At 47.3% G+C, this 13,757-nt stretch overlaps 2 protein-coding genes across 5 annotated transcripts in view; one reads left to right on the top strand and one right to left on the bottom strand.

Moving 5' to 3' along the window:
• Positions 1-13,757, bottom strand: part of LOC119441134 (juvenile hormone acid O-methyltransferase) — a 71,867-nt gene that overhangs the window by 37,770 nt on the left and 20,340 nt on the right. The gene's annotated exons all lie outside the window — the stretch shown is intronic.
• Positions 131-12,671, top strand: LOC119441906 (uncharacterized). Of its 4 annotated transcripts, XM_049661715.1 has the most exons (10): positions 131-168; positions 1,133-1,523; positions 2,191-2,364; positions 2,443-2,545; positions 3,576-3,659; positions 4,425-4,661; positions 4,777-4,948; positions 5,012-5,160; positions 5,913-11,114; positions 12,030-12,665. In XM_049661715.1, exons 2-9 carry the CDS (start codon positions 1,311-1,313, stop codon positions 6,104-6,106), a joined length of 1,326 nt encoding a protein of 441 aa, XP_049517672.1. In that variant the 5' UTR covers positions 131-168; positions 1,133-1,310; the 3' UTR covers positions 6,107-11,114; positions 12,030-12,665. The 4 variants fall into 4 exon arrangements, with proteins under 4 accessions (XP_049517672.1, XP_049517671.1, XP_037562497.2 ...); XM_049661714.1 differs by lacking the exon at positions 131-168 and having other exon boundaries at positions 848-1,523; positions 12,030-12,666; XM_037706569.2 differs by lacking the exon at positions 131-168 and having other exon boundaries at positions 848-1,523; positions 5,913-12,668.

Genomic DNA, 13,757 nt, shown 5'->3' with positions numbered 1-13,757 from the left:
AACACTGCAAACAAGCACCCCACTACCATTGCTCCAGCAGACTCAGACCTCTCCGTGGTTCAACGCCTGTGCCAATGGAGATGGATGACTCTTGTGCAGGTGATGAGACGAGCCAGCAGCTCAAGAAGACACCAGCTATGTGCCATCATTCAGCGAGAGCTTCTTCAGGTATCTTGTGCATTAAATACAGTAGACTCACAACAAAATAAATCTCTCACAATTTTCATAACAGTGCATGAGTGAACCCAGAATGCTAATCGTATTAACAAAATCTGAGAACAAACTACACAAAAGGTTTACATAAGAACTGGACAAATGCAATTATTATAGAAAAACATCACAATACAACGGACAAGCGCGAGAGCATATCAGCAAAGGTCAGGAACTTTACAAACATACTAATTCAAAAAGAACAGAAGCGAGAAAACGTTAAATGGAAAGCAAAGATTGCAATTATAATTTAATGACTGCCTTCCGATAGCTTATTGAGCGAGTATTTCGTGCAGGGTGTGTCAACATATACCAATGGTTTAATTTTATCATGTACAGAATTCCATAATGACGTGCCAGAGAAGACAGCAGTTCATTTGCCATGCTTTGTTCAAATGGCAGGGTAGAAGCAAGTTATTGTTGTAGAAAACCTGGAAATGTTAGTAATCTTGAGATTGTTTGGACAAGCCAAGTAAAGATATGAATTTTTTTTTACTTTGGAGATAAAAAGTGATAGCTTCTGTTTAAACAGCGCTGTGTGTGGCTTTTTTCGTTTGTCCCTTTCCCTCACGATGTTTTTTTTAAACATGAACTACCAACATATCCAACTCTTTACCCTTCATAGCCCTCATAGACGCTATATGATACTCAAGCTGTGATAGGGGGCTAGAGTGACTGCAACTTAGAGTGCCATATGTGTGGAAACAACTATAGATGCGAAAAGGCAGCAGAATTCTCTTGAGAAGCATGTGGCTAAACTCTGTTTCATACACAGGAGGCGAGGCAGACAGCTTTTAGATGGCATGTCTTGCAACGAGCAAAATGGTAGCAAACTAACTGGTGCCACCATGCATCGTACAATTCCAAATAGACATATGAGCACCCAAGTACTGACTTGTTTTTTGATGCCATTTGCCTGCAGTGCTCACCATGAGAGTTCAGAAGTCCCCACAAGGGTAGAAGAGCCCTTGCACACTGAACGAAAGTTCATTGTCTTTGAGAGCTGCCTGCGGGAATTGCTCACCACCTGCAAGGTCTGTGGCCAAGCAGTAGGCGACATCAGCTCCAAGGTTGTGGGCACTTTGCTCATAGTGGAGGGCATGTGTGACAAAGAACACATGCTCCAGTGGAGGAGCCAGCCACTTGTTCGTGGGAGTGGAGCTGGAAACATTCTTCTGGCAGCAGGAGTGCTATTTTCTGGCTGTGCAGTGGCTGCGACCTTGAGGTGCCTAAATTCTATCGGCGTGCAGACCATCACAGAACGGACCTTCTACAACTACCAGAGGGCCTACTTGCTGCCTGCCATAAACGAGGTTCGCCTACTGGGCCACATTTACAAAGAACTAGAGCATGATTTAGGCATAGTCTGATGGTTTTATACAACACCAATGCACCTGTAAGCTAATAGACCAATACAGGCTATCAGTTTTATTAGTGTATCAAGTCGATAATTTCATAATCCAATAAGATGAGACCTATAGAAGCCAATAAAGTATTTCTATTTGAATTTTTCCTAGGGTAATGTTCTAGCAACGTAATGTACAACCAACAGCCCTTGCATGACTGCCAAGTCTGATATCATAGAGCCTGATCTTGCAGTGCAAATTTAGATGTCAAATTAGGGATTCTGAGGACCAACACTGGCATTTGTCCTGTTTATCTCAATCTGTGCCATCTAAAGTTGCACCGAAACATCATGCTGCCTAATTCTTGTAACCAGCTGGCCCATCTAACTTGCTTCATCATGATTCTAAAGAATACAAACTCTGGTACATGGTGTTGAAATTTAGAAACTGTTTGTGTTTCTTTTAGCTCACATTGAACAGTTTTACCATCCTGCTTTTTCTAGTTGGCAGTGCCTTGCACATGGCCCCAACTGAATACAACCCCAGTACATTAGGATGCTGTTATGGTAGCAAAATTGTAGCAGTTTTGTAGCAATGCATTAGGCACTTATATATTATGCACTTGTTTTTCCAGCTTTTCCACCGTAAGCAAGCTGAAATGGCCAGTGAGCTTGCTGGCTTGCAAGTCGACCTGGCAGGTGACGGGCGCTGTGACTCTCCAGGCTACAGTGCCAAGTACATGACATACAGTGTGCTTTCTATGCAGAATGGCTGCATTTTGCACACAGAACAAGTGCAAGTTGGAGAGGTAAACACATAGTGCTACTATTCATACTATACGCATATTGTGTAAATTCTTATGAAACTATCTGCTGTATTTGTGCAGTCGCCTGAAGTCCCTAACAGTGTTTCTATGGAAAAACAAGGGCTTGCCAAGTGCTTGATGGGTGTCGAGAAGCTGGGCATCAGGATACGTTCGCTGACAACAGGTACCATACAGAGATTGTGTTTTTTAATTTTGGTGATGCAATCTGAAACAGTAAGCATTGCTGCTGTGTATGCTAGAGCATCTTATTTACATTGTTGTAATCAACTTGAGAACAAATGCCTAGCCACGTATATTGAGAAGGTCCAAAATAGCAACCTCCCCTGCCCCTAAGTCTGGATATGTATCTTATTGCAGGGTCAAGGTATGTGTAACACTGCCAGTAATGATACAAAAAAAGACATTTTTTCTAACACTACGACACACTTGCTGTGAAACAGATAAGTAAAAAGGCTTATCGCAAGGGTTGGTGGTGGAAGCTGTTAATGGCAACATGCAATGAGCTGTGAGGAGATTTGCTGGTGCTGGAAAAGGAAGCCGTGTGCATGGTGGAATCTTTTAGTGATGTGGGCGGGCAGCTGCTGCAGGGAAGCTGTCGTTGTGGGTGCCAATTGCTCTCGGTTACATGTGCCTCACACCTTTTCTTGTTTACATGTGATCTAGTGGCTGAAAAACATATAATGGATCCCAGTTTGGTGATATACTCAACGTTAGTGCCAAAATGTCTTGTTTTCATGCGCCGTATAGTCACAAATTGCTGCTGGAAAGCGTACTACGTCTTTACAAAAGATGACTGAAAATTTTCCTTGCCAACCAGCGGGTATTCAGGGGTGAATATTGAGCAGTCACATGACATTACAGACTGTTCGTAATTTAACACAGCGAAGTGTCTCGCTGATAGCTTCTCTCAAAGCCTGCAGCTAGAGCTGGATGCAGAACTTTTTTTCAAGACAGCTAATTGTGAGCTGATTTACATCTTAAAGATGTTTCTTCTCAAAATATTATTGCGGTACTGCAAATGAAACTGACTCCTGCGCGTATTCCGCGGCCGCCTATGCGACGCATGCACTCTTTTTTGCCGCTAGCAACATGATCGCTGTGGCTTCACTCACTCCCGTAGGTGACTGCGAGGAGCTGCTACTCTAGAAGATTTATATAACCTCCTTGCTCACTAAGGTTCATTCTTTTCACAGACCGACATCCTGGTGTCAACCGGTACTGCCGCGTGGAGAAGCCAGAGATTAAGCACTGGTTTGATACTTGGCATGTTGCTAAAGGTAAGCACATATCCTGGTTTCAGGCCAATTTAACAATAGCACGCACAAGAATCGCATGAACCACAATTCAGCCTATTCAAGAGGATTACCTGACAAGGCAGACATTTTTTTGCATGATTGATCGCAATGTCTAGATGTCTGCCTAGCTTAAATCCTAAGACCAATGGCATTCTTGCGACATCTGTGCCCAAAATATTCTAAAATATGGTTTGTTGTTGTGGCCAAGGTAATCTCGAACTGTGTGACACACTTTGAAGGAACTGCAAGCTGGAACGGCGACATATTTCTTAGCACACATGGAGGCTGCATATCTTGAAAGAGAGTCTAGTCTCAAGATTTCCTACAGACTTTACTACAGGTCTGCTTCAATTTCTCAGTTACAACAGGTGATGTGAAGTGAGTAATTAAAGAGAGTGGATTTTTTTTATTGCCTACCTGTACGTTGCAATGCGATTTATTGTGCAAATTATGCTTGTCTATTGCACAAATGCATCTAAGCAGGTGGAGCACTTTCTTATCACAAGTGATCTTTAGAAATGTGTGCATACTAAAAGGACAGGTGACATGCAGGAATGCGTGTTGGTTTCTTAAAATGAAAATAAATTTGCATAAAGATTGCATTTTATGGTCCAGATTGGTCAATACAGCACCTGGTACTGTTACTTGCTTAGTAACAACCATCTTGCTCACGCGACAACCCTTGCTTTATGACTGCAGTGTCAGTAAATAAAATATCTAATAACAACCCCTTGTCATATATTCTAGGTCTGAAAAAAAAGCTCCTGGCTGCTAGCCGCACACATCAAGTTATCACACCTTGGATCCAAAGCATCCTAAACCACCTCTACTGGGTGGCTGCCATGGGCCAAGGTGATGGTGAGCTTGTCATCAGCATGTGGAGAAGCCTGCTCAACCACGTGTGCAACAAACACGATGGCCATGATGGGCCCTACAAAAAATGCCTCCATGACTCCCTTGACGACAGGGAATGGTTGAGACCAGGTAAGCACTACTGTAAATTGTATTCTTGCCCTACACAGCATTTCTTAGTGTGGACATCACATCTTCAGATAAAAAGCTAAAAAGATTTTTAATTTGTTATACGTATCTGTTTCAGCATCACCTGCATTTCTTCGTCTCAAAACCATTGTCGACAATGCGAGACTACTGAAGGATATCCGCCGGCTCTCTCCTGAGGTGCAAACGTTTTCATTGGAGTCCTTCCACAGCGTGCTGAATCGGTTTGCTCCAAAGTCCAATGCCTTCTCAGTGGACGGAATGCAAGAGAGGTAATTTTAATTTCGACATCTAAGAGATAAGACAAGGGTATAATTCAAACCTCTCTTCATTAGAACGAGGCTCGCTGTGCTGCACTTCAACGAGAATGCTGCACGGCACCAAGCACTCACTCAGGATGGAGAGCAGCGGTGGAAGATTAAATCTTCCAAGGCAAGGCGAGGCCACTTCACTGTGACTACAGTGAAAGAGGACCCAAGCTACGGTATGTAACATTTCTGGACAGATTGTAACATACCAACACGTGTGCACGAAATTCTTGCCAACCATAGGGCAATTACCCTGCAGTGCGATATTTTTGGCATTTTTGCTGTTTTGTAAAGCTCTAGTTTCGTCAACGAATGTTTTAATAAACCGTGGGGTATTATGCCCTGCGGCGGCATTTTTAATGACCTTAGCAGGAAACCAATGAAACTATAAAGATGTGCCAAATCTGGCAAAATCGTACTCACAGGAACTGAGAATATAACAGTTAACCTCTACATATGTACAGTACAGGTTTTTGTTCGACCTAAACATGAATTTGCAGGATGATAAGGGAAGCTGATCTTTGTGTACAATTCTTTCTAGCTAGACAAACATGGTGCTATAGACGACCAAGTTTTACGGCTATTGGAAGATGTTTATGCTTGGGCGAGTGCTGCAAATACATGCGTGTTAATCAGAATGTACAAATTTGGGTCAACTCTTATTTATCTATCCGAATACATGTAAAACTGAGAAGTTCTCTCATTACACAACTGCTGGACCACTTCTACTGAACTCTATTGCATTTGAGAAAAGCAATTTCTGCTGAGCGTCGGAAGCAGAATCCTATTGTATGAATGTATCCTAATGTATAAAAGATAATGCACAAAAAAATTGAAAAAATGGTTGCCAACACTTGCGCACAACTTAGTTTCTTGCGGAACACTTGCGCACAACTTCATACTGATACTGCACCTCTTCACTATGCAGGATACGTTGATGACCTCATGCAAGATGTGGTCGAGCGCTGCGAACATTCTTCATATAAGGAGAGCTTTCTGAGCTGTGAAAAGTCTCCACCGTGCTACATGTCACTTGGTTTTGAAAGACCATCAAAGCAGGAGCTCATCGCACAAAGGCGCACTCGCTTCCCAGTGGCATCAACATTAAGCAATAGCAGCTAGACAGCCACCACAGTTTGTGTGAACTGGGCTAATGCACTCAGACAGCCATAAAGAACTTGGCGTGTCAAGAGAGCTTTGGAGACCACATGACAGTACAATTCAAGTGTACACACACATCCGCAATGCAGTCACAATGATTTATTTGAACCACACCAACGCCTCCGTGGTCAAGTATGCGCTGGTCTGTTGAGAGTACACACATGAAGAGAACCACTTGGCTAAACGAAGTCAGGTAGCCACCTTTCCTTGGGACAGCATGAAAGACTTGGCATTTCAAGGGAGCTTTGCAGACCACTGCATTGGCTGTGCGCCATATTTAGGCCAGCAACGCTGCCTGGCGGGCACCACATGGCCTGATGCTATATTGCTGCGACCCCCACTGCATTGAGCCATGATAGTGATGACAAAGACGATCAGATGCCAGCAACGTCGCACATACTTTCCGCAAAGAAATCCTGCAGGCTTGCCCCGACAAAGCCCCCTCACGACACCTCGGCTACACAAGGACATTGGCACGAGTCAAAAACAAATATTACTGGCCAAAGCATGCAGCCGATGTGAAGCATTACATCAGAACTTGCCTTGACTGTCAGTGACGCAAAGTACAACCCACTAAACCCGCTGGGCTCTTACACCACGTTGCAGTGCCGGTGTTGCCGTTTGCGCAAATTGGAATGCACCTTCTAGGCCCATTTCTGACATCTGCCAGCAGAAATAAATGGGTCATAGTTGCGACAGACTACCTCACGAGGTACACAGAAGCCAAGGCACTTCCGAGTGACATGGCAGCTGAAGTGGCATAACGTTTCATTGAGAACATCGTCATAAGACATGGTGCTACAGCTGTCATAACAGACAGAGGAACCGCTTTCACAGCTGAGCTTTTGAGAAGTGTGCTCAGGCTCAGCGGCAAGGCCCATAGGAGGACAACAGCCTACCATCCTCAAACAAATGGGCTTACAGAACGACTCAACAAGACCCTCGCTGACATGCTCTGTATGTACGTCAATGTGGAACACAAGAATTGGGACAATATACTGCCATATGTCACATTTTCGTATGATACGACACGGCAGGAAACAACAAGAACGACGCCATTCGGTCCTCTCCACGGTCGAGAAGTAACGACGATGCTTGATGCCATGCTGCCCCATAATTGTGGCGATACAGAAGATGACGCTACCGATTTTACAGAGCGCGCCGAAGAAGCCATACAGCTCGCACGTGTCTGAATAACCAGCCAGCAAGATTGTCCTTAGAATGGTGTCAGAATTGGGATGCCTGCGGGGTTCCCAGAATATGAGCTAGTATGGACGCATTGCCTCCTTTGGAATGCCTCGTGTTGCCTGAGAACGCAGCAGACAGCTGGAAGAAGTTTCAGCGATTCCTACTTGAAGGAAACTGGGAAGGAGCGAACAATGCAGAGAAAGCTGCCATTATACTTCACTTAGCAGGCCAAGAAGTCATTGATGTCTTCAATACTTTTCAGTTCACACCAGCTGAACAGGATGACTATGATGCACTAGTTCACCGGTTCAATGCATACTGCGAACCGCAACGTAACGAAACATTTGAAAAGCATGCTCTCTGCACGCGGATGCAACATGAGGGTGAACTGTTTGAGCAATCTTCACGCAATGTGCAGCTGGAAGCACAATCATGTAATTTTGGTGAACCGAAGGACTTCATGGTGCGCGACCAGCTTGACTGTGGCACCACAGACAAAAAGCTAAGAGCACGCTTGTTGCACGAAAAGGAGCTGACATCAGACAAGGCCATTGATTTCTGCAAGGCGGCTGAGATGCATTAAGCCAGGCTTGTGTTTAGGACCATGACGATACCTCCACTGCCATTGACGGAATCGCCAAGGGATGAGACATTGTAAAGAAAAGTAGACCTCTGCATTGCTGTTGGTTCTGCGACAGAAGCCACCCACTAAAGTGGTGCCCGGTGTGGGGAAACACTTGTGGAATCTGCCAAAGGCCAAGCCACTTAGCTGCTTGCTGTAGATCGTGCCGAAATGTGCAAGAGGTGGAGCGACCAAACAAGGATACCAAAAAAATGACTTCCTATTCCTGGCAGTTGAAATAGCCGGCATCTACAGCTCAGATGACAGGTTGGTGACTGCAGAGGATGGCAACAAGGGAATCAATGTCAAAGTGGACACAAGAGGTCAGCTGAATCTCTTGCCATTCTCGCTATACCAAAGATTGAAAGCGACCTCTATGTCCGATTAACACTTGCTGATGAGTTTTGGTGTCATACAGCACTTGGGGACAGTTACGTTGACGCTTAAGTGGACTCTTTGTGGAAGCCCACAGTTTACTTATCATGTAGAAAGGGAAACAGGCACTGCTCAGGTTGGCTGCATGCGAAACGTTTTGACTGGTGCAGCGTGTTCACAATGTGTCAGCCTGCAAGAACCCGAAGCAATGGATCAGTGACAAATTCTTGAAGCTGTTCATTGGCACTGGACACTCCAAGTATACGTACTCGATCAATTTGGGAGACGGCGCTGGACCAGTTGCTATGCCCGTGAGGAGAGTGCCTCAACCATTCAAGAAAGCCATGTGTACTGATGGACGAGCTTGGCCTGACTGTACTCGACGAACCGGCTTCATACACCAGGATCGGACAGGGAGTGTGCCGCGACACATCCCCTGACCTCTCTGTCTGGTCGGGCACGGACGTGGTCACTTGGTCGAACTCTTTCGAGGACCTGGGGAGTGAACACAGAATCCTGTGTGCGACCGTGGGAGAGAGTGAAAGCGAGGAGGACATCTGCCGAAAGGCAAGAATCGTGGACTGGGATAGATTCCGGAAAAATAGAGAACGAGACAAGAAGGAGGGCCCGATTGAAGACATCAGCGAATGGTGCAGAGAACTACTTGCGGACGTAGCGAAAGCCACCGATGAGATCGAATGGACGGATTGGCGACAAGAATCCCCCAAAGAAGGAGGAGACAGATCCCGGGGAGCTGGGAACGACGACGCTCCCCAACCGTCCAGAGTGGACAGCCGGCTGGCACATCTCCTTGCGGCCAATAAATCCATGCAACGGAGAGCGAGTAAGCAAAAACTCAAGAGGAAGATACGCAAGATCGCCGAAATCAACCGGGAGATCGAGATGCATTGCGGCCGCCTGTGCGAGCAAGAATGGCAGGAGCTGTGTGACACGATGAACGGGAACATGAGCGCGGGACGCACCTGGAAGGTTCTCGGGCACCTGCTCGACCCGGAAAGCACCAGAACGGCGACCCGTACAGAGGCTGTCGGGCACCAAAATGGGAAGACAAATCCTCGACCTGCTCGGGATTCGATATCATGAGGCGGGGGGACTGAAGGAAACACTGCTACCGGAAGTCAGGGACGCCATACAGATGGAATACATGCCGAAGAACATGCACCCGGCGCATGACGTGGAAAGACGTAAACGAAGGGCGGCAGCTATCCTCGAGGAGCACGAAAGACGAGAAGGCGTCCTCTTCGTCGATGCAGCCAGGTACCCGCGGCCCGCCGGTAACGTTGATGGCGAAGAGGGACGACGACCACCATCGCCACTACAACGAAATGTGCGAGACGAACCGGGGATGCCAACACCACCATCACTACTACTAATACGACAAAAACGGCAGCAGCAACAGCAGCAACATCAACGACACGGCTGGCCGACGGCGGCGGAGCCCGCCTTCTCCATGGCGGTCGTAGATACGAAGGGAAGGATTCGAGTCACGGCATCAGCGAGGCTGCCGTCGGCCGAAGCAGCGGAGGAGATGGCCATAGCCCTCGCGGTACTCCACGGAGGTACGGAGGATAGCTTGATCATAAGCGACTCCAAATCAGCGATCCGGAACTACACCAAAGGTTGGGTGTCCGCGGATGTGGCGCGCATGCTCACCGCCAAAGCCGGGGACTTCATGTCCGGCACGATTACGAACAAGTCCCTCAATGGTTCCCCGCACACGTCGGGGAGCTTGGTACTAAAGAAGACAACAGCCGCGACGACAACAATACTAACGTAAACACACCGGCATCCCGCCCAACCACAACGAGCGTGCCCATCTCGTCGCGAGGCAACTTACCCGCCGCGACGCGATCACCCAGAGGGCAGCCGCCATTGTTGTGCGGAACCCCAGCAGAGGAATTACCAACACAACCCAAATCGCGTCGGACGGAGCTGGGGGCCATGGGGACGCCGACTGCGATATCGAGGAGTTTCTGGCCTCGTACCGAGAGGTTCTTGAACACTACAGGAAAGAACGTATGACATATCCACAACCCCACGGGCAGCTGGACAGGTCCCAGGCAGTCGACCTGAGGCGGTTGCAGACGGGCACTTTCACCAACCCCTACCACCTGCACCGCCTGTGGCCCGGGCTGCACCCGTCGCCCGGCTGCCCGTGGTGCGAGCACGAACGGGCTGGTATGGCCCGTATACTTTGGGAATGTCAACGCCCTGAAGAAGGACCAAGAGGAAGGGGGAAGATAACAGCAGGACCCTCTGAAGCGGGGCGCCTCGATAAGAGATGGCAAGCCGCCCTCCTCAGCGAGGCACCCGAGGACCAGGAGTGGGCCGTCCAGCGGGCCAGGGCCATTGCCGAGGATCTCGAAAGATTTTTCTCCGGCGATGGACCCCTGGTAGCCTAGCCCCGGGCACCAACAGCCATAACCGCTGGACAAATAAAGTTTATTCCTATCCTATCCTACTGAGTTGTAGCGAATGGAGGCGGAAGGCATCATAGCCAAAACCGAAACCCAATTGGACTGAGTGAATGCACTGGTCACAGTAAGGAGAAAAGATGGGAGATTGAGAGTGCGGATGGATCCGCGTCATGTCAATGAGTGCATTAAAAGGGGGCAGTTCTACCGTTCCAAGCAAAGAGGACACTGAAGCAGAATTAGCAGGTGCCAGCTTTTTCACCAAGTTAGACGCCAACCAAGGTTTCTCTCAGATTCCCCTGGACAACTGTGCCTCGAAAGTGGGCACCTTCAGCACACTGTTCGCCAGGTACTGCTTTCTTTGACTTCCATTTGGTATAAGCGCCACCCCAGAACCATTTCACATGACCATAAGCCAAGTGCTAGGTAACCTGCAGGACATCCATGTGTATGTATATATATATATTGACGTCCTAGTGTGTGGCGCAACTAAGCAAGAGTGTGATGCTCGGCTCCGTGCTTGGTGCAATCCAAGATGCAGTCCTCACTTTACACTGAGAAGTGCGTATATATAGTGGGGTTGGTGAAGTTGAATTCCTCGCTGACCCGATTTCCAGGAATGCGAATAGGCCGTACAAGTTTGATTCATTCCGTCTCCAACTTGCCTATGGCCACATGCAAGGAGGATGTTCAGAGGCTCTTGCTATCAGCTAGTTCAGAAAATGTCACCTCAACCTCTCAGACTGCGCTAACTGGTCAAACAAGAAAGGGAGTTAGAATGGAACGAGGCTGGCAAGAAATAGTGGCGGGAATCAGTGTGTAATGCTTAAGTCGTTTTATGCATTGAAGCATAAAAGTAACTGGAATGCCAGTGGATTTCTCCGCAAAGTTCGGGAAATAATATCTCGAAACTGGTGTCATCCTGACAACTTGTTTCAAGTGGATCCGGATTGAGAACTCCATGGCTAGGATTTGTAAATAGCAATATGGGCCATAAGGTAATTAGTTAAAAACTTAATTAGGGAATTTGTTTAGTTAGTGAAATATGCAATTTAATTTTTTTTGTGCAAGTAATGTCCGCCTCTTCGAGTAGACCCGCTCATGAAGTATGATTGTGCTAACTGCCACAGGCGACCTTTAAAAATTTTTGAAAGTGTTCGCTGAACCATCCAGTAAATGAGAAATTTTACCCGGAAGACTGCAACCTGTGGCAAGGTTATCTGAACTCAACCTCTTGCTTTGTGCTTGTTTTGTTCTTTCTTAGAACGGAAGATCCATCAGCTGTGTTCCACATCTAGGCCAGCAGACTGCCCCACGAGCAACACATGACCCAAGACTATATATTGTCCTTGCAAATAAATTGCGCCTTTTTTGGTCCATGCTATGAAGTGTGTCGCGTCAGTCCTTTGCAACCACATGACGGCCTCATGAGGATACGTGTGGGCACCTCATTGACTCTGGCTGCTCGGGCCACGTAGACAGGTGGTGCTCAGGCATCCCCTGCATCCTGCGCTTTCTGTCGCACAGCTGCTACGGAGGGAACACTAGACTGCATCTCTCAGAAGCTGTCCGGGCCTTCAGACAGTCCATGCGTGCCATCTACGTAGCCTGGGCCAACAACTCGGCCGTCCGCCTGACTTTTGCCAATGGACACACGGTCCTTTGTTTATGTTTATGCCACTCCTGCATGTAACCCTGGAAAGAGGCCTTATTATGTTCATGAATTTATGCCGCAGGGCGTACTTGCACAATAAAAAAAGTGTTGAGACACTCCCGCAACACACTAACACCCGTCTGGTGAAATGTGCCCCACTCTGTTCCGAGCAGGCAAGCGAAGAGAACTACTTGGCTAATGCAGTCAGGCAGCCACCTTTCCTTGGGGCAGCATCAAAGACTTGACCAAGCCAAGGGCCAGTATTTGTTGGACCTTCCAGATAACCTGTACGGGCAAATCGAGAAGAAAAATATTAATCATTGAACTAGTTCAGGCCTCGTGACTACAATCAAAGCACTCGCCAACTGTGCACAAACCATATTTGTTGCCAAGCGGCTAGTGGGTGTTTGCATGTGGTGCCAATTTCTGAGTTAGGTTTGAAAGAAAATTGTGTAGCTACATGTAACTATGAGGGAGAGCTTTGGCACATCTACAGAATCCTGTAGCAAAGTGAAGGAAAGGTTTGATGGAAACTCAAGTACTTTAGAACATGATCGTTCATCTAGCTGGTTCTGATGGCAAAGTAGTATATCTCTATGCTGCCAAAAAGGACTCCTTATTCCATAAAGTGATGTGAAAGGAACATCACATTTATGAATGCACCATTGATGGCACAAACAATCTGCTATTAAATTTCTGCCAATTATCTGATAAACTCGGTCATACCTGAACGTGCTTACAGAGGTGGATATCTGAAGCCGACGTATTCGGCCGACGGGAACTGTCTCCTGATGGCGGATACGACGCATGCAGGTAACACGACCCTGTTGCGTCTCCCCAGCCTCTTCCAAATCCACCGTGTAAAGAGGCGGTACGCTAAAAACCGATACTTCCTGGCAAAGAGCATAAAGTGGTGCGGTCAAGGTTGCAATCGGAGTCCGCTAACTGTAGTCCGCAAGTTCCAGATATACTGTAACCCTAACATTACCTGTGAACTTCTCCTTCAACCGCCACACCGTTCTCCTGCAGCTCCCAATACAATGCGCCTAGTACCGCGGGGCTAAGGCAGACGCTCCTGAACTCTTCATGTTGCGTAATGCAACCGTCCGGACTTTCCTCAACCACTTGTGCCACGTCACGGCAACACACTTGCTCAAGGGGCGTTGGCATGCGCTCGCAAAGCCCACAATCGCACCTGCATCATCCAGATTCATCGGAGGCGGTCGTTATCATATATACCACACATTCATCGCGAAATAACCTAGAGAGCATGTCAATCAAATCGGTTAGAACGCGATCGAACGTAAATGCAGAAATAGTAAAGTGCACGCGGTACAA

The sequence above is a fragment of the Dermacentor silvarum genome, chromosome 2 (genome assembly GCF_013339745.2).
Source record: "Dermacentor silvarum isolate Dsil-2018 chromosome 2, BIME_Dsil_1.4, whole genome shotgun sequence".
NCBI lineage: Eukaryota > Metazoa > Arthropoda > Arachnida > Ixodida > Ixodidae > Dermacentor > Dermacentor silvarum.
Note: the sequence above shows the minus strand (reverse complement) of the source record. Positions and strands in the feature narration are given on the sequence as shown.